General features: G+C 47.2%; 3 protein-coding genes across 3 annotated transcripts; 1 reads left to right on the forward strand and 2 right to left on the reverse strand.

Annotated features, from left to right (window-relative positions):
* Nucleotides 1–668: 668 nt before the first annotated feature.
* LOC120906503 (brahma-associated protein of 60 kDa-like) lies at nt 669–3019 on the reverse strand. The gene is made up of 3 exons (XM_040318234.1): nt 2593–3019; nt 2274–2470; nt 669–2207 (listed from the first exon to the last, which is right to left on the reverse strand). The coding sequence occupies exons 1-3, from the start codon at nt 2695–2697 to the stop codon at nt 968–970; spliced, it is 1542 nt and encodes a 513-aa protein (XP_040174168.1). The 5' UTR covers nt 2698–3019; the 3' UTR covers nt 669–967.
* Nucleotides 3020–6813: 3794 nt separating this feature from the next.
* LOC120906461 lies at nt 6814–12839 on the forward strand. The gene is made up of 3 exons (XM_040318166.1): nt 6814–7019; nt 7645–9013; nt 11925–12839. Exons 2-3 carry the CDS (start codon nt 7739–7741, stop codon nt 12144–12146), a joined length of 1497 nt encoding a protein of 498 aa, XP_040174100.1. The 5' UTR covers nt 6814–7019; nt 7645–7738; the 3' UTR covers nt 12147–12839.
* Nucleotides 12840–16748: 3909 nt separating this feature from the next.
* LOC120906323 lies at nt 16749–17500 on the reverse strand. Its single transcript, XM_040317899.1, has 2 exons — nt 17402–17500; nt 16749–17304 (listed from the first exon to the last, which is right to left on the reverse strand). Exons 1-2 carry the CDS (start codon nt 17498–17500, stop codon nt 16828–16830), a joined length of 576 nt encoding a protein of 191 aa, XP_040173833.1. The 3' UTR covers nt 16749–16827.
* Nucleotides 17501–22756: the final 5256 nt, after the last annotated feature.

Consider the following 22756-nt stretch of genomic DNA (forward strand, 5'->3'; position numbering starts at 1 on the left):
TATTGTGCACCCACGCAAAGTAAGCAATGTCACATAACGATAGCGACTAACGATGCATATTAGTGTTGAGGTTCATGAATCTTTCGTTGAGATGCTATCATATGAATCTTCAGTGATGAGTAATTCGAATCTCGAATCGACACTTCAAGGATTCATGAATCCCAAAAGATACATTAATCCATTTGAATGGATATATTTACAGGAATTAATGAATCATTAGAGATGTATGATTTTCATAATACTGAGTTTGCGTGATACTACGTAACAACATGCCTGTTGTGGGTTCAAGCCTTGCATGGACCGTCTCCCCGTAGCAATTAAATTATCTGGCTGCGTGGTACTTGCCAAGAAGACTCGAAAGCCTGTATAGGCTGTCATGACAACGTAGGTTGTTTCGCCAAGAAGAATTATAAAAGGCTCAAGCTCGATGAATCTTTGGAGATTTATGAATCTTTTGAGATTCATGAATCTTTGAAATTCATGAATCTTTGTAGATTCATGAGTTTTCTTAGATTAATGAATTTTTTCAAACGAGATTCAGATTAATTAAATAATTTCAAAGATTCATTCAGATTCATGAGTCTGAATCGGATTTACCCAACACTAGTGCATATAGCGCACCTTTCCGATCGTTGTTAACTGACAGCGTCTCGTACTGTATGCTAGGCTTTTTTTATGTATGTGTGTATATGTATATATATATTTCTGCAATCTTACAATTCCATCTTAAGTTTTCATAATTCATACTAAACGTATACAGTTCCTTCGTAAGTTTTAATGCTAATTGCCGGCACACGGTGTGAGATTTGTACGCAATTCGGGGGGTTAGGGGGCGTTGTGGAAAGGGTGTAAGTTTGGTCATTCTGGCATTCTGCCAAGTTCATCTTTCTGGGCTGGGGTTGTCCCCGTTCTGCCCTCTCTATCTCCTTCTTTCCCTCCCTCTCTCTTTCTTTCTTGCTGCCTAGTTTCACGCGTTACGAATGCCGAGCGTCTGCTCCAGCTCCGCCCGCTTCTGGTTGACCTTCGCGAAGAAGTAGCGCGACACGGCCTCCTGCGTCCAGGGCTGGTGGTAAAACTCGGCCCGCCGCTCCTCCTCCGGGTTGCCGACCACGTCCGTCATCGTCTTCAGGTCGCGCTGCTGCGACACGATCCACCGGTGCACGAACGTGTGCGGCTCTTTGGCGAAGGACAGGTAAAACTCGCGGTTCGTCTTCAGCTGCTGGATCGTCTCGACCGTGTCGTGGATCTTGGCATCCAGCGCCTGTATCTCCTGCTGGCTCGCGGTGTTCATCAGGAAGCTGTTCATCTGGTGCTTGAGCGCGTCGTCCACCTCGACGTCGATGTCGTAGCAGGCGGTCTGCTTGCCCTCACCGGGCTGGCTTTCACCACTGCCGCCGGCACCGCCCTCGACCGTGATCACGTGATTGATCACGATCGGATCGGGCGGGTGGAGCAGCGGATTCAGCCGCTGCGGTATCTCCGCAAACTTCATGCGCTGGCAGGCAAATATCTGCTCGAGATACTTGTCGCACACGATGTACTCGCGCTCGTGCGCATCCTGCAGCCGGTGCGTCTTGATGTACTGCCACAAGGCGGAAATGATGACCGGGCGCGTCTGCGTGTGCACCCCGAGCAGCCGGGCCAGGCGCGGATCGAGCTTGAACTGCAGCGGCTGATAGTCGAGCAGCAGCAGTATGGTGCAGCGCACGTTCCGGCCGCCGGTGCGCTTCACCTGAAACCCGTCCGTCTCCTGCGTCGCGTGCGTCCGGTGCCACTCGACCAGATAGTTGTCTGGCCCGTACAGCTCCTTGTCCAGCTCGATCACGAGCGACTTGAAGAAGCTGCTGAACTTGCGCTTCACCTTCGGCCCGGCCTCCGACCGGCCGCCGGCCTCCTCCAGCAGCCGGCCCTCGACCCGCAGCTCCCAGGACGGTTCGACCGGCGGCTGGTGCGGATCGCTCCCCGCCGGTGCCGGGTAGAACGTGTTAGAAATGAAGATGCGCAGCTTGCGCTTCTGCTTCATCGGGCGCTTGAGCGTTTCCTGGATGTCGAGCCGCTTGCGCGTGATCGTCGCGTCCAGCTTGCGCTCGAACGCGAGCAGATCCATGTACGCCTGTGACTCCGGCACGAGATCACGCACCATCTGCGCCAGTATCTTGTCGGCCAGCTTCTTCCGTTTCTTCGCCTGATATTCGCTGCCGGATGAGCTGGAAGTGAGGAAATGCGTAATGACACGACCAACACAGCACGATGTAGACGGTGACGAAACTTACGGTTTGGCATGGGAAGCACTACGGTCTCCACCACGTTTGCTGCCCCCGCCACCACCAGAGCCTCTTCCACCACTGCCGCTGGCTACCAGGTAGCCATTCTGCAATGGGCGTTGGTGGTGCATCTGCACCTGGGGCGATGGTGGCGCCGAGTGGGGCCCACCTCCGCCCATCGGTGGCTGAGCAGAAAAGCTTCTTGGCTGCATAGAGAAATGGGAGGAATTTGCGAATTACATTTAGAAATAAACTTCCTCAAACACACACACACACACACACACAAACACGCATACATCGACGGACGCAACATGATGGCGACACTTACCATGAAATTGGATCCCGGACCGTACGGACGCATAAAGGAAGCGTTGGCCATCGGTGAAGCGTAACGCTGCGGCATCCCACCGGCAGCCGGGAATCGTTGGGCCATTTTCTTTGGTAAGGGGTGAAATTAACTGTACGGCACTTGGTTGATGGTTGACTGTGCTGCTGGTTGATAGCTGCTGCACGCCGCTGGCATAGCTCGTAATCAACATGTAAGAAAACACTGGTATCGCATTCGGCGCTCCAATCAAACACGCAGATCAGTGGGAAAACGGGCGTCGCAAACTAATCATAACCCTAATAGGCACCGCGCTGCGAAAAATGGCAGGCGGCTATATGTACACAAACATTCCGAGAAAGAGCCACCGCAACAGCAACGGCTCTGCGGGCGAAACAATGAACTATTTTTGGGGGCACCTTTCGCGTAAAATTCCCGGTCGACAAAATTGTTGAGCTTTTGCCGCACAGTGGTCGATCCGGAGCTGTCATCATCAGAGTGACCAGAAATACCGATTTATCTGTATTCCTACCGATTTTTGATATGCCTACCGACCCTACTAGCAATGAGAATGAAAAAGTGTGCAACTTTCAGGCGAGGGGCATGTAGAAGCATGGGGTGACGGTTTGAAATACGCGGAATTACGCGGAGGCGCGAGCGTGTTTTGGTTTCTACACAGTTTTTGCACTCACACAATTACACATGTGTGAATGTGTGCGTTCACTTTCAGCCTGCGCGCTCAGTTTGGTTTTTCGCAGCGGCATGCGGGTATCGGTGTCTCGCTCGCACTAGTGCAGCGAGTGTTCTTCTGTGCGCTCCCCTTCTTGCCACCTCACGAAATCGTCAGTTCAGCTCAAGCGTTCGCCGTGAAAGGCTGCGCGCGTGTTAGCCTAAGACCCCGGCGATCGAAGTTTCGCTAAGTGTTGAAGTGTTGTGCACATTGAAATGAAGCTGCGCTTATTTTTTATCATTTATCCTAAATGTGTGATTTGCGTTGCTTCATTTTAATATTTGTTTGCTTTATTGAAAATCAACAACGGTATCCATGCAGTTAGGCGACTATTTTAAATACGGCGATTTTTTTTATATAAATAATGTGTGTGATTTTGTGGCAAGATTGTGTGAAGCTATGTGTGAAAATGCCCCTTTATTTGCAATAAAAGTGATAAAATATAAACCAAGTTTGATGTGTTCAAGTTTTTGTTTTGATTCGGGTGCACCAAGTCCGAATGAAGGGAAGCGCACAGCGCGCTACGAAAGAAACGAGCGGGAGGGGGTGTCAGTCCAGCGCAGCGCAATTCGCTGGAATCAAGTGGGAGGGGGTACCAGTTCAGCGCAGCGCAAGCCGAAAGAAACGGGAATGAAGGGGTATGAGGAAAATACGATGAAACAGCGCGAGCGAGCGTTCTTTACAGCGAGAGCGCCTCGTGTATTTTAAAGGCAAGCAAGAGAGCGCATTCTCTCCGTGGTAGCGCTCCATCCGCCATTTTTAATTTCGAGCCCAAAACAACGGACTTTGGATCCGATCTTGGGCCGGGCCCCCACCGCGTGTTTCTACCTACCCCTCGCCTGAAAATTTCGTTCTCTTTGTCTGTCGGGGATTCACAGATGAGCCCCCTAAAACTACCGATTTTTCATTTATCCTACCGAAAATCACAGATTTCTTCGTAATACTAACCAAAAAGTCATATAAGTATTTCAAAAATCACTTAATGTATAAAACTCTATATGGAAATCACTAGCAACCAGAACCAGAAGTTCAACAGAGACAACTAAGGCCCGTGTCTGCACTTCATGAAGTCGAACGCGCTGATAAAATTTTATATGCAATTTGACAAATAGTGTAACCCGGCGCTCTAGCAGCAATATAACACGACATCGAACATGAAAAACGTATAGGACTTCACATGTTCGATTTGTGGGTTATCACATCGATATTTTTCATGATCGATGTTGCGTTCGATTCCTGCTAGAGCGTCCCAATCATTTGTTGGGTTAAATTCCCTAGTACAGTAGAGCGTCGATTATCCGGGCAGCTCGGGACCGGACGGTTGCCGGTTAATCGATTTGCATGGATAATGGTCCAAGAAATTTCAAACGCATATAAAACATATGAAATTCACTAGTTTTATTACTAATTCACCTAGAATCAATCGATTAACCGTTAGTAGAATATTATTTAATTCAATAACTGTAGGTTTAACAACTGTTCATGAACAAAAATGAATTTCGAAAATGCCCCTAGACACTACAGATCTGCACAAGAAACTGGTTTCCCAATTGATTATCGCTGCAAACTTTCGCCGTACGTATGAACAGCTGTCAGATTTATGCGCACGGTTAAGCCGCCCGCCGGTTAATCCGTCCCCGGATAATCGACGCTCTACTGTACAATTTTCAGATTGACACTTCAGAAAGGCCTCATCCCAAGCGACAAAATCGACATGCTTTCTCGCTCTCTCAGGTTCACTGATCTATTGGGTAGAATGAAAAAGCATGTCGATTTTGTTACTTGGGATGTGACCGCTATGAACCAAATCTAAAGTATCTCCTTTAAATAATGAAAGATGTTATTTCCTCGTGCTGCTCTTCATGGGACAGATTAGCTTCAATCTCCGACAACCCCCCCCCCCCCGCTTAACACTTCAAAGCCTACCGAAAACTACCGAAAAATCTTAAACTCCTACCGAAAACTACCGATAAAATTTTGATACGCCTACCGAAAACCGCAAAAATAATCTGGCCACTCTGGTCATCATGTGCACATTGCTTTTTCCACGGATTTAGGGCGGTGGCAACGCTTTTTCGCATGCGATTTTATCGGACGGCGAAATCGCACGTTATCTGTCAAATCCCATATAAATCTCGTCCGATAAAATCGCACCCGATGAGCGTTGCCACCGCCCAAAGCGTTGCCACGGCCAAAGTGTATGTAAGAACGGGAATGGACGGCAAGTGCCACCATTTGTCAGCCCTTGTGCGTGAATCTTCACATAGAAAAACAAAAAAATATTTTTAAAGGGTAACTGTACCAGTTTTCGGCAGTGTACCTATTTTCGGCAGGGTATCTAAAAACGTGAAATTCTGCACAAATGCGGTAAAAATTTCTCAAAAGACAATTTTGTAGTGAAAGTGTACTTATTTGATATTCATATACGAAGTTTCACACCATTTCATTACGTATTTTCCAAAATATCAAATAAATTGTGCTTTTTTTTGGCAGCTTTGCTGTCAGCCAATCGTTTGGCAGGTTTTGTGATTAAGACCCAAGCGCCACAGATTAAGCTTAAACGACTGGAAAATAAAATATCCATAGAAGAAGAAAAAATGAAAGCTCCACAGCTTCATTGGTTTGATTAATAGATGGCGTATTACAACTCATCATTATATTGCTATCCTTTTCTTGCAATGTGTTTCGACAAGTTTCATCTTATCATGACCTATATAGCCTTCTAACTTTCCGAGCAAAAATCTATATGAATTGTCGTGTGGTCAGATACGTGGGTATCGACACCAATGACCATTACTCAAATCTCACATGCTTCAGTGCTGGTTGTTTCCGTTGGAGTTTAGTATTTAAACAATCGTATCGCCGTTCTAGTTCTAGCGATGCATAACTTCAATGCGAAACCATACAACAGTACAGAGGAAATGAGAAAGCTCTCCTCCAAGCGATGAAGCTCAACTGGTTGGGGTATCCCACCAACAGAGAGCGCCACCAGCCTTTTCGCTATTTTTAGAATGCATGAGTCGTTTGCCGTCTGCTAAACGATGTCTTTCTATATTCCGTTTAGGTAGAGAGCTTGAGTCGTTTAAAACTCTTTTAGTCGTCGTTTAGTGGATATGTGGCACTTGGGTTTGTAAAGCAACTTCTGCGGTAAAAAAATTGTTATTTTTAATTAAAAAAAAACATAAATAGATTTGTTTTCTATAATTCCGTATTAATTTGGCCAAGCAAATTTTGCTGTTAAATGGTGTGAATAACAGATGAATTCCGGAATTATTCCTGCAATGTAATAAGGCCTGAATAGGGTTAAATGCGACGGCACTGGGACTTTGAGGAGTTGTATGGAGTGCGAAGGCTCATGCGAGCTCGCAGACTGCTTGAATTTGTTTAGCGGGTGTTCGGGGAAATTTTGTCCCAAAATGTGACCACTTAATAGCCCAGTGTGCACCGCGGGACGCTATAGGTCACGAAACTGGTTGCCGTTTGACAGCCGCTTGCTGGAGCGAAAACGTCTCAGCATCCATTGCCCGTGCACGCACACACGAACGAACCACAAAAGCATCACAATTCTCAAGAAAAGCAGGCAGGCCACCGCTTCAGCCATTCTTTTGTTCCGTGAAGAAACCCTGGTCCCGTCGCTGCCGGCGTAGCTGTACTGATATCCCGCAGAAGCATTCTATCGTCAAACAGCGCACATTGGGAGGTAAGTAATGCTGGGCGGAAACATTTCACACCAAACTGCTTTTCCCCTGGCCGTCCCGATTCCGGTGGGCTTGGGATGTGTTTGCCTTTCTGGCCTGTACCTATCACCTAGATTCCCCGTTTTACTGTATCGACCTAGAGTGCGGGAGACGCCGTGACAGGATTGTTCATGAAAATTGGCCATTTTTTCGCGTAGCTGTGTGTAGTTTACTGCTCGCTACAAGCGTTGTGTGGTTATGTGCGTGCGTGTGTTCGTGTAACAACACTGGTAAGCCCTCAAACGAGCGCCCCTATGTATGCGCGCGTGCGCTTGTGTGTGTAATAATTGTGTCTTCAGCGCGTTCAGTCCGAAAGCCCGTTGCAAACACTATCAACCATTAGAACAGCTCTCCCAAGAAAAAATCAACCTTAAACTTCTACAATCCAATGCCTGCCGCCATACTGGCGCTCCATGACCGGTGGGACTTATGCTGCTGCTGCCCCGGCAATACTAGAAGTCTGGAAAGTGTGTTAAAGCTCGGGTTCTGCCGGCGTAAATGTGTCAAGTTTGCGCTTACGGCACTCTAGGGAAATCTTAAATATCATTTTCATTTATTCCCTGGTACATTGTTTCCCCTTTTCGACAGGCTGCTCGACGCCATCACACACTCACAGATACACCAATACAGCAGCGCCGTGCCACACATCGTAACGCAGCCATCAGTGTAATATCAAAAACCAATGGACGAGGACATCAATCTCAGCCTGGATGAGATAATCCGGAAGCGACACGTCGCCCACCCGAAGGCCCGTCCCGCACCGGCCGGCGCTGGCGGCAAACAACCCAAAGCCGTGGGTGGTGCTGGTCCGCGGGGCGGTGGTACATTCCGGGAAGAGAATGGGGGGTACCGTGGGGCCACCAAGCCACGGCCGGTGGTGGACGCGCGATACAAGATCATACGCAACAAGCGCGCCAAAATCCGGGACGCACGCGACCACCTGACCGAGCAGAAGCTCGGCCGGGTTGAGCGCTACCGGCAGCAGAAGCGGGGCCGCCAGCTGCTGGAGCATGGCTTTCGAGCGCTGATGCTGCCACCGTCACCGCCGCGCGGTGCATTGGCCGCCCTGTCCTCCAACCAACGGAACATCGGCGGCTACGGGCCGGCCGAGCATCTGCAGGTGCAGCTGCACAACCGCCGGCGCTACGTCGAGCCGGAGTACATACCCGGCGTACACACCGGCATGGTGCCACAGCCGGCGCCCCTGTCGATGTCCGCCCTGCCGCACTTCCGTGGCAACCGTCACATCTCGCTGATGGACGTGGACGACGAGGACATGGACGACGACGAGGACGACGAGGACGAGGCGTACGGCGTGCTCGAGGTCGACCGGCTGGCAATGAGCAAGTCGCTTGGTAGTGGTGGCGGCGGCGGTGGACTGCTGAACGCTTCCCGGACGCTGCACAACGATATGTACGCGCTGCCGAGCTCGATTCCTCCGTTTCCCCGGTTCCGCACGGTCCGTGCGACCGGCAACACGATCGCGAGCGCCACTTCGGCGGGCACCGCCGGCAGCAACGGTTCGTCGATGCTGAGCTACTCGGCAGCCCGACCGTCCAGCTCCACCGTCCACTCGGACGACCCGTTCGACCACTACGAGGTGAACCAGCGGCCTAACATGAGCGTGCCGCCGCCGCCGCTCCCGGTCAGCAGCAGCAGCAGCAGCCGGCCGCTGCGCAGCATTCTGCGCACCCGGCCCAGCACCTCGCCGCCACCGACGGGCAACGGCGGCGCCGGCGTACCGGCCAACCTGTCGCCGAGCATGCGGGCCCGGCTCGAGCGCGCCCCGAACCCGAACAAGTCGATGGGCATCTTTGCGCACAATTTCAACGGTGATCCACCGATCAAGAGCTACCGCACCCGGACACCCTCACCTCCACCACCGCCCACACTGACCACTGGGTACCGTATCGTGGTGAGCAATCTGCATCCAAGCGTCACACAGATCGACATCAAGGTACGTAAAAGAGAGAGGGGGTGAATGATGTTTGTAAAAAAAAAACCGGTAAAATACGAAATGTGTTATTTCAATCGTGACACACCTGAAGCACGTGTTAGATCGCATGGTCATGCTTTTCAAGTTTTTAGTTTAATCCATTCCCGTGCCTCAGTCCGTAATGTGATAAACTCGTTATGCGGGAGGCTCTTTTTCATGTACAGTGGAACCGCTCATAACGAGTTTAATCCTTTCCGGTGACTCACTCGTTTTACGTAAAACTCATTTGGGAGACTTTCTATTTTGAATGAAAAGTGAAATAATTGCTTCCACCTCAAAGAAACATAAACGCCTCTGAAAAAATGAATTATGTCTTTTTATACAGTCGTTGCCGTTAAATGTTGATTATAATTAACCTATGTTTTGTCTCGAAGGCAACACATGTTTTAATGTGAGTCAATTGGTTTACTTACAAAATCCTCTTAATTTTGGAAAACGGAGTGATAAAGGTGGGCATGTATTTTCAGGTTTAAACAATTGCTGTAGAATTTATAAAATTTAATTATTTTTTCTAAAAAAAAACAATTAAGTTGCACAGTTTTCGTATTGTTTCAAATTGTTTCATATTGTTCGTATTGTTTTGTTTCGTATTGTTTCAATTGTAAAATTTGGTGGTATTACAGTCATTAATACTTACAATTGGGAAGAAATTTGTAGTTCACTATTTCATTGTCATTTTTATTGATCTATTTGTATGAATTGATTGATTGCTTTAGTCTTTTATTCTAGAAAACACGGTTCGTGTCGTTGTGTTGCCTAGACATTAGATTTTTTTTAAATATAAATTTTCTTATGCAAAAAGGTCATTAAATATTGCGATAATTTTATTGGCATCAAATCTACAACACTTGCCCACCACATATGTAGTCATATGAAATTCCTACAAGAAACACTCGTCATACCACACACTTGTACATCCCACGACACTTTTCCTTCGCAAAAAACTTTATCTTCTCTTTATATATGTAAATCTAGAGCTGTTAAAGCTAGTGCGAATTTTGAATTTTGCGCCGAATTTGCGTTTGGCGCGGATTGCGCGCGAAGCAGTGTATTTTCAATTAACAGGTTGTTTTGTATATTGTTCCCAACCTACTACAGGCCAGCAACTTCACACCAAAGTGTATAGAAAACATTTTCCGTTGCATCAATATTTGGTTCGTTTTACAGGCGGTCACCGAGATACAGTCTGTTCTCGAGTTACTCTCGGTGCTCGACTCACGCGGATTCGGAAATACGCGGTTTTCTAAATTTGACAGATTAAATGTCAAATCAGTACAATTTGCTTCAAGTTAGGTATAAATGTCATTTTGGCTAACAAATTGAAACCGCTTAAAAGCCAGAAATATTAGAATTTTGTGCACGAATTATCTCAAATAAATGATAAAGTGTATAAAAGAACTAAATTAAATCAAAAACTCCGAGTAATCAATAGTATTTTAGTCAAAAAACTTGAAATTCGACATACGCGGATATTCGACTTACGCGGATTCCTCGGGAACGCAGAAACCGCGTAACTCGGGAACAGACTGTACGTTGATTTGTGCTGATGGTTGTTTTCTGTAGCTACGATTGGAAGGCCGAATGTTGAGCTAAGTTAAGTGCCACTGAACGCTGCTGAGTTCAAACAGAACGCTAGCATAGATTATAATCTATGATGTCCTTAAATGTCGATGTTATTTTTCAGGTGGTTTTCTGAATTGCAGCATTCTGCTAATTGATACCATGAATACAGAACCAATGTAGTATTTCAGTGGAAATTTGTAGCAAATGTAGCATTGCTTTAGTATATTGATCTATATGCCGTGAAGTATGAGAAGTAATAGTAGTAAGGGGAATAGTAGTGGTTTATAAAATTAGTACATTGTCATTTGTACAATATATCCGTCATTGTAGGCTCTCCTCATTGTTCTTTAAAGTTTTTGTTGTTCGTTGTTCTTTAAACAACTTAATGTTCGGTTCATCTATATCGAGGATCTTTTTCAGTTCGCAAGCGATATGGAGGGAATAGGTCCAAATATTGTTATCAATTTTTATTTCTGTTTTCAAAATTAAATAACAATTCATGAAAACAAATTTTTCGTTGAAATTTTCGGCTATTGGATTTCATTGTTAACTACTTTAAGTAACATACTTTGCTGATGATGATGCTTTGAAGTATGAGCTTGCCTCTCCAAATTTGTCAACAATTGGCAAAATCTACGTAATATCGCACTCACGTTATATCGTAACGTCATAAATCTTGAATAAATAAGATGTTTCCTTTAAGAATGAGACATCATTGGGCTACCCAGACTGCTTGGCACTGTTTATCAAAATTGTAAAACCCACTCACCTAGCCCGAGAACTGCTTGGGCATTTTGTCCAAGAGGTTAACAGGGTAGAGAGGTTAACAAGCAACGTTGTAAGGGGTCATTATGGCGTTAACTTTAGCCAAGGGCCGTTTATATCTTGTTTTGATTTTTTGTTAAACTAAAAAGGTTTTTTTAAATGTTATACGGCTTTCTAAAGTTAAATATATAGTTCTATTTAAAAAATCAAAACTATAATTTTGATTAAAATAGCCAAAATCATAAATTAATTAATTAGCTGTCATCGCGGGTCACATTCTCCCTGATCTCTCTGTCTATATATTTTTATTACACCCTGTTCCAGCTACTTTTCAATCTCGGGTCGTTTATATCGAATCATGTGCTGCCTACTTCGATCCGCAGCCCACTATGATCGAATACGTGTGGTTAAGTTGCGTGCCGTTGCCATTGAATTCTTGACAACTCCAATCTGTACCTATGTACAGCTCAAAGCAGATGCAAATTTCATCATCTCAATCTTATTCCAAATCTCAACTTTTCAATTACCATCTCCCTAAAACCAGGAGCTGTTCGAAGACATTGGCGATCTGCTAGAGTCACGTCTCGTCCGTCCGGGCATAGCCGAGGTGATCTACCGCAATCTGAAGGACGCCGAGCGGGCGGTGGACGCCTATCACAACCGTCAGCTGGACGGGCAGCCGATGAACTGTCTGCTGGTGAATCCGCGCGCCACATACAAACCCACCGCCACCACAACGTCTACGGCGATGAAGTATGGGCGGTAAGTTGCCACGAGGATGGGCCGGGGAGGAGGCCGCCAAAGCTCTAGACATCGTTAGGGGTCGCGCATCGAATACAAACGCATTTTTGTATGGAGCGAGTTAGGGGATAAGATTTTAGGGAGTAAATGACCGCATGAATATTGCTATCGATAAAAAAAGAAAGGTTAATATAGAATGAAAGGGTAGAATGGTTTGTATCATCGGCACGTTTGGCAGAATTAGGCGAGATGGAGGAGCCAGATAGAGTAAATAAACAGAAACGACCGCTGATACGTTAGAGAGCTAGAGTGTTCCGTAGCAAAACAGGAGATTGAAACACGACGTCATCAACATGCCTATCTAAACCGAGCGAAGAATGCTTACGGGAATTGGTCGTCTTCACTGAATATTGCTATCCATAAAAAGAAGGGATCATACAGAATGAAAGGGTAATATGGTTTGCCGGAGCACGTTTGGAACAATTAGGTGAAATGGAGAAGCCAGATACAGTAACTTAACAGAAACGGATACGTTTTTAGGAAAAGACGTAAGAGAGCTGGAGTGTTCCGTAGCAAAAAAAGGAGATTGAAACACGTGTCATCAACATGCCTATCTAGGCCGAGTGAAGAATGTTCACTGGAAAATGTTGTATTCACTAGATTCACAAATAAAAATAGCCGGAAAATGCATTTAACAGGCGCAATGGCAGAAACAAAAGTATTACATTTTTAATTGATAAATAACAGCTCGGGCGTATTACTTTAGATACAAATTCTTAAATTCGACATTAAACGTTCTATTGGAAAGAAAAAGAATCGAACCGATAACTCCATCCTCACTTATTGTAATACCTACAACCATGCAGCGAATGTCCGCTATTTTCAGGCACGACGACGCTCAAAGTACATGCAGTTCAGCAATAAGTTCATCTGGGGTGCCATCTGAATTAATTACCGTGATGCGCTAGAGCTCGACCCAGCACTGTTTTCAGTCGGTCGAGCGCCCGCTCCGGTGTCCAAAAGCTTTCATCATTGTGATATGCTTCTCGCGGACTCGCTGCATCTGGGGATTCATACCCAAACCTTTTAAGAATGCTACATTATCTCTCTCTCTCTCTCTCTCTCTCTCTCTCTCTCAAATTTTAAGCTCATTTGCGCTTATAAGACTACTTAAGTTGTTTAAATCCTCACAAAAATCATAAAAGCAAATTGGATTCGGATGAGTACAACTTTAAATAGAATGCGCAACGCAGGCTGCAAATTTGCAGATTCTCATTGCCTGGATATGTCAAATGTAAGATACCAAAGAGAATGCGGCAAGCAGTCATCCCGCAGAATGACAACTACCTTTTTCAGAAGCTCATACAAATTTTAAGCAGATGTTAAATCGTTATTGAGATGTTAAAAATCATGCGCAGTTTTATGTTCCAACATTTAAGTAATACGAGCATATCAAACGTAACAAAACTATTTCAAGTGTACCACTTGTACACCACTCGGCGGGCATGCTTGCATAATGTTGTAATTTTGCTGCTGTTTTATTTTTTATAGATACATTTGAGACTATTTTACTTATTTAAATATTAACGTAAATTTAAACTTAATATCTAACATTTTTCTTTGCCAGCTTTTTCCACATGGACCTAGACGTACTCATTTTTGTTTTTTATCATGACATTTTGAAGTTGAATGACCACTGTCAAATCATTTCTTATTCGATTTTGTTTTGCAGAGAGAAGCTTTGCTGTAACAATTTTCCAACCTGTACCATCATAGGCATTCTGCATAATTTTTAACAAATGAGTTTTATTAATGTATTTGAATAATGTTCCCACAGAATCTTGGTGTGTTTTTGAGCGCGTACCAACAAAGCTATGCCAAAGGACATGGCATAAAAAGGGCTGTTGATGTTTCTGCTGCTGCTGTTGCTGCTGCTGATCTATTGTGTAATTTTGAACTGTTGAACCGCGAATTTCAAATTGGCTACCTCTACATCACTAGAGGTCCTATTGCTACGGCACCTTCTTATCTTGCTTCTTTTTATTGTTCTTCTCGAACAGTCTTACGACCATCCGGAAGTTCTAGCTCGTAGATATGCACCCCGAAACGGTGATAACTTCATCCCGAGGGCACTGCTGCGTCCCGAGCTCATCGTTACATGGCACTCTTTAATGCGTTTTGGCGTAAGCAGAAGGAGCGCCTGTGTTCGAACAGGGTATTGGTACTGTTGCCGTTCGCTTACTCAGGCACATGTCGATGCAAGTGGTGACATCATGATCTTGCTCTTCCGTCGCGGCCGCTGTGATCTGAGGGTTTGCGTTAACGCCAACGCTTTAGGAGCATACTTCAGGTAGGAAAGGACATTCTTACTGTTGTATTTTGTGTTTAATAATTCGGTTCAAGTTTTATTCACGTTAAGTTTGTTTTCAAGATAGAGCGGGAGTGCGTAAAAAGCGAAGCTTAACCCGAAGGCGCGCCCGAAAATGACAGACGTCAAAAGGCGGTTGGCCAGGTAGCGCAATAATTCCCAACAGCAGGTTGGACCATACATAACACTTACCATATTGTAGTTGGTGATCTATGTTATCCTTTTTCTCTCACTCTGAAGGTAGCAGCAGGTAGAATTGGATGGTTGCTTCAAAGACGAAGCTAGTCAATCAGTACAATCGAAGAGATGATAAGGTTTACTGTAGATAAGCCTGTAGCCAGTTGAAAGCGAAGCCTAAATGCCACTACTGTCCGGAAGCAATCATCCAAATCAACCGAAAGGTACACTTTAAATTTACTTTGACATGGATGGCAAGATAGGCACGAAGCGATTCGTTCTCTCTGAGCTTTGACCATACGAACCTGGAAGAGAGTAGGATCGCATCAGGCTTTATCGTCCTGGTCTACCACGTCGATACTACTCGTGTCTGATTTCCATGGGTATTCACGGAGTTTGGACGCCCTGTGGAACATACATATCTTAATCAGGAATTACAGCTATTGCATATGTATCGATGTGATCGTAACTCGTCGCGCAGTTTCAAGTTCTGCCAAACTGGAGCTGCTGTGGATACGGACGCATGCATTTGTTTCGTCCAAACAGACACAACGTAGTGAATCTGCAACTGTAAGCAAAACTCGATGCTTCATGAAACCGAGAGGAGCGGTTTTACGGACAAAAAGAATGCGAATGTGATTCCATGCACCTGTACGTTTCATATTGTTCGTGGAATTTGACACTCCCGCCCACCAACTGCGCATTGGTCCCATTGGCTCATGCTAGCAGTCCTCGTGGCATTTAAAAAGCACATTAAACTTCGAAGAAGATCCGAACGCGTAGAATGGGTCCAATAGGAATGAGACTATTGAATATGTCTGTGTCGATTTACGTATCGTTGAAACTGGACTGTAATTGGATTGTAACTTATAGTTTTTGGATAAATAAAGCCAAGATGCTATGCACGCTTTTGTTGGGAAGTGTCTGAGCGTTTTGTTGGCGTTTTTCATAACGCTTTGCTCAGTTTTGCGTGAATCCACGGTCACGGTGTGGACCAATTAATAAAATAACATCAATGTAAGTTTGACTATCTGTCCAACAAAGTTTAATTTTTTAATACGCATAATTTGAAGAATTTGGAAGAAATCCGAAGTGAACCGAATTAGAGGTATGTAAATTTACTTATTAAACCTATGCTCACACTCACATGCTCAAATTCATGGACATATATGGTGCAGATTGGAGTGGAAAGCACTACTGAACAATTAATCAAACAGGCCAGGGATACTTATGTTACAATGCTTTCATAGTTCATCCTCTGGAAGATGGCTTCTAGAAGCTCCAGAGATCATTTTCGTGGTTTTTCAAGTCCAGTGCTATTCTCAACAGTATTCCTTTTTTGCCAAACATGTATCAACTGTGTTGGTCAATTCGGTGAGTTCTTTTGTGATTCACTGAGATAATGGCCGGTATTATTGAATCCGTTCGTAGCGGGGACGTACGGCGCTCACAAGAAATTTCTAGCGATGGCAACACATTTCTTGAGCCCAGTCCTACAACGCCGCGGCAAATAACTGTAGCAACCATCTAGTACGTTAGGAAAATGAGTGTCGGGACGTACGCCGCCGCTACGAACGGATTCAATAATACCAGCCAATCACCTGATCAGCAGGTACATCTGAAAAAGCATCCAGAAATGATGCAGCTTTTGAATGAATCGATTAGTACTCCCTGAACAAGAAGCCAAATCAAGATACGATCTAGATTTGAACCATGAATGGTGTTTCGGAATCGGTTTTTGTCGTAGCTGTAGTACTATATTGTTCACTGGTGCGCCCTGTGGTTGAGTACGCATCTGTTGGTTTCTGTAACAAGATGTTCGAATGAAACACGAAACTTGAGGTTGTGTAAAGGCACTTTAAAAGTTGCTTATATTATCGCCTCTGTGTGGCATTCGTTAGTAACCTGTTACGTAAGAGTGTTGATGCTCCAGATTAGACTACCCTTTGCGAAACCTTTTCGTACTGCAGGCTTTGCCACAAGCGTCCCGTTGCTAGTGTTTAGCTTTAGTTTAGTAACAATACGTAAGTTTTAAGCAAATATGTTCAACCGTAGAGGCAATCGTAATAAAATCAAGCGATGTTAAATTAACTGACGTTTATTATTAGATATCATTCGATCTCCGCCCAACTTCACTATCTCCATTTAAGGTCACCTATTTTTATGGCAGGCGATCAGGGATCACCAAGCACCGTTTCTTTTTCGGTAACGGTACACGCTTGGGTTCGATCAGACAACGCTCCGCAATCGGCCGTTTGGCCGTCTGTTGCATCGGCGTCACCAGACACCGGTTCCCGTCCTGTTGAGTTTGGGGCACCGGTTGGTACGAAATCACAACCGTCGTTTCCGTCTGACGCTTAGCTACACCTAGTTTCCGTGCTACAACTCTAGGAATAAAGCGGAAACGTTGGGTGTTGACCGTAACTTCTCTCTCCGTACATGCCCCCGGAGACGGGTTCTCATCCGGCTGGGTGGTAGACATGGGTTGGTGACATGGGTTGGGGATTGTCACGATATTTGGTACCAGAGGACCCCAACGAGTACGGCGACGCAGGGGAATTGCCTGAGGAGATATCTCCGATGTTTCCGATCCTTTAGAACGCAAAAAGCATTCTACTTTTTTGTTCTTGTCCTTCATCTGGAAGTTGTCAAAAGCAGAAACCCGTTGTTCAGAATCTGCTCACACCAAATTTCAAGCAATGGAGTTCCAAAAATAATAAATTTAATTTACATACCTTTAATGTCTCTACCATTGCACAAATTAGAGCTGGAGTAGATAGACGTGTAGCGACCAGACCGCCATCTGGCGTGAGAATCGTGAGCGATCGTGACATCCAGGGACAAAGACACGGATCTCCGTGGAGCGCACTCACCAGGCACACGAATGTGTCAAAGTGACGTGCGCCGCGTGTCCAGCGCTACACTTCCTGCTGTCAGCGAGCACATTCTCTCTCTTGCGACCCAACCTCGAAAGCGAACAGACCTCTTCCTTCGCTCCGCGCTCGAAAATTCCTCAACGTGAAACCCTCTCGGACGAACGTGCGCAACCGTTCATAATATAGTGTAAAATAAAGTTCCTTATTACCTACTCACGAAACCCAACGCGTTCGCGACATAAAAAATTAGGGACCACTTTTGTGGCGCCCCTAAAACTGGTGACCCCGACGTGATCGCGTGCGCGAGTGAGTGAGTGGTAAACTGACGAACACCGTGTCCAGCCGGAAAAAACGTGTTTCCATTGTTCCACGGTCCGGACCGACGGCAACGTTCCCCCCCCCCGTCATCGAGGAGCGGCCGACCACGAAGGAGGCACCACGCAAGCGCAGCCAGCGAAAAAAACCCCCGTGCACAAACCCCGAACCCACGTGAGTGCAAATCGACACCGAAGGTGGCCGACAGTGAAGAACACTGTTCTGGAACATTTTTCCCCGACGGAGCGACCGATCCTAGCGGAAAAGTTTCCTCTCGGTGCTGAGCGATCGCCGAACATTTTGCTGACACACCCCGCGCCGTGTCGCACACCCGCCGAGCATTTTGGTACCCGTACGTGTTTGCGCACCCGCCGATCATAACCTCACACGTACCGCCGAGCGCGCTCCAGACCCACGCGGTTTTTGTGTGTGCACCGTGTGTGGGTGTGTGTGTGTGAAGGTGCGCAGGCCGACGCCGAGCGGATTGCGTCAGAATTTTGCTCGAGCTACGTTCGTGAATTTTTTCGACCGTGCACCGAAGACGTCGTCAGCGCACGCAGCCATCGTTCTCTTCTCGCCGACACCATCGACCGAACGCCACCGAAGATCATCGCCCCTCGTTTCTCACACCACCGTCATCGACGAACGCAGCCAACGAGCGACTAATCCTAACACGATCGACCGCGTGTGCGGATTTTTCTTCGCCGAAGGATCGACCTAGCCAACCTCAGCTGGACTTGCCTGCGCCCCGCCACTAAGGTAAGATCCACCCTTTTTTAACTAACCTTAGTCGTAAGGATGTTGCACAGTCCGCCGGTCCGCGACGTATCGACTCCCGATGGCGTAACCCCGAGTGCCGATCCAGCCGCGAGTGGATCCAAATCGCCTCACGTACCAACACCGCCCGTTCCGAATACCCCGCGCGTAGCAGGGCCGTCCGCCTGCGACGCCATGTTTATGCCGCCCGAATCGCAGATTGACACTTTGAATGCCATGCAGCTGAAACCACCGGAGATGGACACCACTGACATTCAAACCTTTTTCTTCGCATTGGAAAACTGGTTCGATGCGTGGAATATCGCCTCGAACCAACATATTCGCCGTTTTAACATTCTTAGAACGCGTATACCGCTTCGTGTCCTTCCTGAGCTTCGCCCCCTGTTGGAGAACATTCGACAGTACGCTACGGACCGTTACGAGGTAGCAAAGCGTGCAATAATTGAGCACTTTGAAGAGTCGCAACGAAGCCGCTTGCATCGTCTGCTTGCCGAAATGAACCTCGGGGACCGAAAACCATCGCAGCTATTAGCGGAGATGCGCCGCGCCGCAAATGGAGCAATGACGGACTCTATGCTGGTAGATTTGTGGATCGGCCGTCTCCCGCCATACGTCCAGTCCGCCGTTATTGCCACTAACACGGATACCAACGATCGAGCTAAAGTAGCAGACTCTGTTATGGATTCGTTCGCGTTATACCACCGAACGGGCCCGTACCAAACCATCCACGAAGTACGCAACGAGGACTTCGAACGTCTTTCTCGGCACGTAACGGAATTAGGTCAGCGCTTGGACGCCGTACTGAGCAAGCTCAACGAAAGAGAACGCGCGCGACCACGCTCACGTACCCGGCAACGTCAACCGAACCAGGATGCGGTAACACCCAGCGGACACTGCTATTACCACACGCAGTACGGGCAAGCAGCGCGGAACTGTCGTCCCCCCTGCTCCTTCAACAGTCGGCGGCAGGGTAGTAACTCGGCCAGTGCTTCCGATTGACGCTTAACCAGAGGCCAACCTCAACAGATACACGTACTTTCGACCCATAGCTATCGTCTCGTAATAACCGATCCAAAAACTAACATCAAATTCTTAATCGATACCGGTGCAGACGTTTCAGTAATCCCTCGACAACACAGTTCCGTCCCGAGTAAACCCTCCACCATGAAGCTGTTCGCCGCTAATTCTACACCAATCCAGGTTTACGGAGAGTCGCTCTATACTCTCGATTTGGGACTTCGCCGATCTTTCCTTTGGAACTTCATCATCGCAGACGTGGGGACAGCGATTATTGGAGCCGATTTTCTCCAACATTTCCATCTGCTCGTGGACTTGCGCAAAAATGTCTTGTCGACGCCTTAACGAACGTACGTTCTACCGGAGTGCCGAGCCAAAACCCATCGGAACCAACTGTAAAAGTATGTGATTCCACCTCACCGGTCGCCACTCTCCTAAAGGAATTTCCCGGGTTAACTGCACTATCCACTCCTGGCACCTTACTGCAGTCCGAAGTGACGCACCGAATCGAAACGACGGGGCAACCAACATTCGCAAGACCTCGCCGATTACCACCCGAAAAGTACGCAGCTGCCCGCAAAGAGTTCGAATCACTCGTCCAGCTCGGAGTATGTCGCCCCTCGAATAGCAGCTGGGCCAGCCCGCTACATATGACAAAAAAGGCCGACGGCACCTGGCGCCCTTGTGGTGATTACCGCGCCCTAAATGCAAAAACCGTACCCGACCGTTATCCACTACCGTTTTTACAGGACTTCACGATGCATTTGCAAGGCAAGATCATATTTTCCAAGGTCGATTTGCACAAAGCATACCACCAGATACCAATTCATCCGGATGATATAGCGAAGACAGCCATCACGACACCCTTTGGACTTTACGAGTTCACTACCATGCCCTTCGGATTGAGGAACGCAGCGCAAACATTCCAACGCCTTATCCATGATGTCCTACGAGGACTCGAGTTTGTTTTCCCGTATATCGACGATATGATCGTAGCATCAACGTCCGAGGCAGAACACCACGAACACTTACGCCAACTTTTCGAACGATTGGAGAAGCACCAACTAGCCATCAATCCAGCCAAGTGCGAGTTCTACCGGAACGAGATTTCCTTTCTGGGCCATCTGGTCAACGCTTCTGGTATTCGTCCTCTCCCCGATCGAGTCCAAGCCATCAGCGAGCTGCCACAGCCAACGACGATTATGGAGTTGAAGAAGTTCCTCGCCATGATAAACTACTACCGACGTTTTCTGCCGCACGCCCTGGAAACGCAAGGTATACTTCTCGAGATGACTCCAGGTAACAAAAGAAGGACAGAACGCCATTAACCTGGTCGCTAGAAGCTTCCGAAGCATTCGCCAAATGCAAAGAGCAACTGAAACGTGCAACGTTATTGGCACATCCCGTGAAGAACGCCGAACTTTCTCTATGGACCGACGCTTCAGATTTCGCAGCCGGAGCCGTACTTCACCAACGCACCAACGAAGACCTGCAACCACTAGGCTTCTTCTCGAAACGTCTCGAAAAGGCACAGCAAAAGTACTCGACCTATGACCGAGAACTTACCGCCATCTATCTCGCCATACGACACTTCCGATACCAGCTAGAGGGTCGGGAATTCTGTATTTATACAGACCACAAGCCTCTAACCTTCGCCTTCCGACAAACGCACGACAATGCCTCACCTCGACGAGCCCGGCAGTTAGACTTCATTGGCCAGTTTTCCACCGACATCCGTCACATCGCCGGAAAAGACAACGTTACAGCCGATCTGCTCTCCCGCATAGAGACAGTGCACGCGACACCGACCATCGATTATGAGCGATTAGCAGAAGAACAAGAGCGCGACCCTGAACTTTCCGACATTCTCAGTGGGAAAATTCAGACGGACCTGTTCCTGCAGAAGACACCAATACCGGGAAGCCCCAAGTCACTCTACGCCGACTGCCCTGGAGGTATCATCAGACCGTACATCACCCGATCGTTTCGAACACAACTTCTCCACGCCGTACATGATCTCAGTCATCCCGGAGCCCGCGCCACAGCTAGACTAATAACAGAGCGTTTCGTGTGGCTCAATGCAAGGAAGGAATCCCAGGACTTCGCTCGGAACTGCTTAGCCTGCCAGCGCGCTAAGGTAGGAAGGCACGTCAAAAGCCCCTTGATACCGTACCCTTCAACAACAGCGAGGTTCAGTCATATCAACGTAGACATCATTGGACCATTTCCCATCAGTAACGGTAACCGATACTGCCTTACGATAATCGACCGATTTACTCGCTGGCCAGAAGCAATACCGATCTCGGATATCACCGCATCTACCGTCGTATCAGCACTACTATTCCACTGGATCGCCCGATTCGGAGTTCCGGCGCACGTAACAACGGACCAAGGGAGACAATTCGAATCCTCCTTGTTCAAAGAGTTGACGAAAGCCCTAGGAACGAAACACATCCGTACGACAGCCTATCACCCGCAGGCAAATGGAATAATCGAGAGGTGGCACCGCACTCTTAAAGCAGCAATCACCTGCAAAGACACCGCAAGATGGAGCGAACACCTACCGCTAATACTGCTTGGGCTACGAACCACGTTCAAAAATGACATCAACGCCTCGCCAGCCGAACTTGTGTATGGAACGACGTTGACCATCCCGGCAGAATTCTTCATCGCGAAACCGCAAAATGCCCTCGCCAACCAATCCGACTTCGCCAAAACGTTAGAGGAGACGATGAGCAGCATTCGACCACAAAGCACCGCTTGGCATACCAACCGCACACCGTTCGTGCATTCCGATCTGAACAAGTGTACTCACGTGTTCATACGCGACGACACCGTCCGACCTGTACTAACTACACCTTACCACGGTCCATATAAGGTTCTTACACGCAATCCTAAGTCTTTTCAGATACTCCTACGTGGACAGCCAACGCTGGTCTCGATCGACCGCTTAAAACCAGCGTATGGCGCAGAAGAGGAAGCCACCCCGGCCCCGCAGTGCTCGTGGGAAGGGCTAACGACAAACCTGCTGCCGCCAATAACCGACCACTCGGAAACTCTGCCGTTACCGGACGTCCAGGCAAATTCGGACCGCAGAGACGCCAC

This window comes from Anopheles arabiensis, chromosome X (genome assembly GCF_016920715.1).
Source record: "Anopheles arabiensis isolate DONGOLA chromosome X, AaraD3, whole genome shotgun sequence".
Lineage (NCBI taxonomy): Eukaryota > Metazoa > Arthropoda > Insecta > Diptera > Culicidae > Anopheles > Anopheles arabiensis.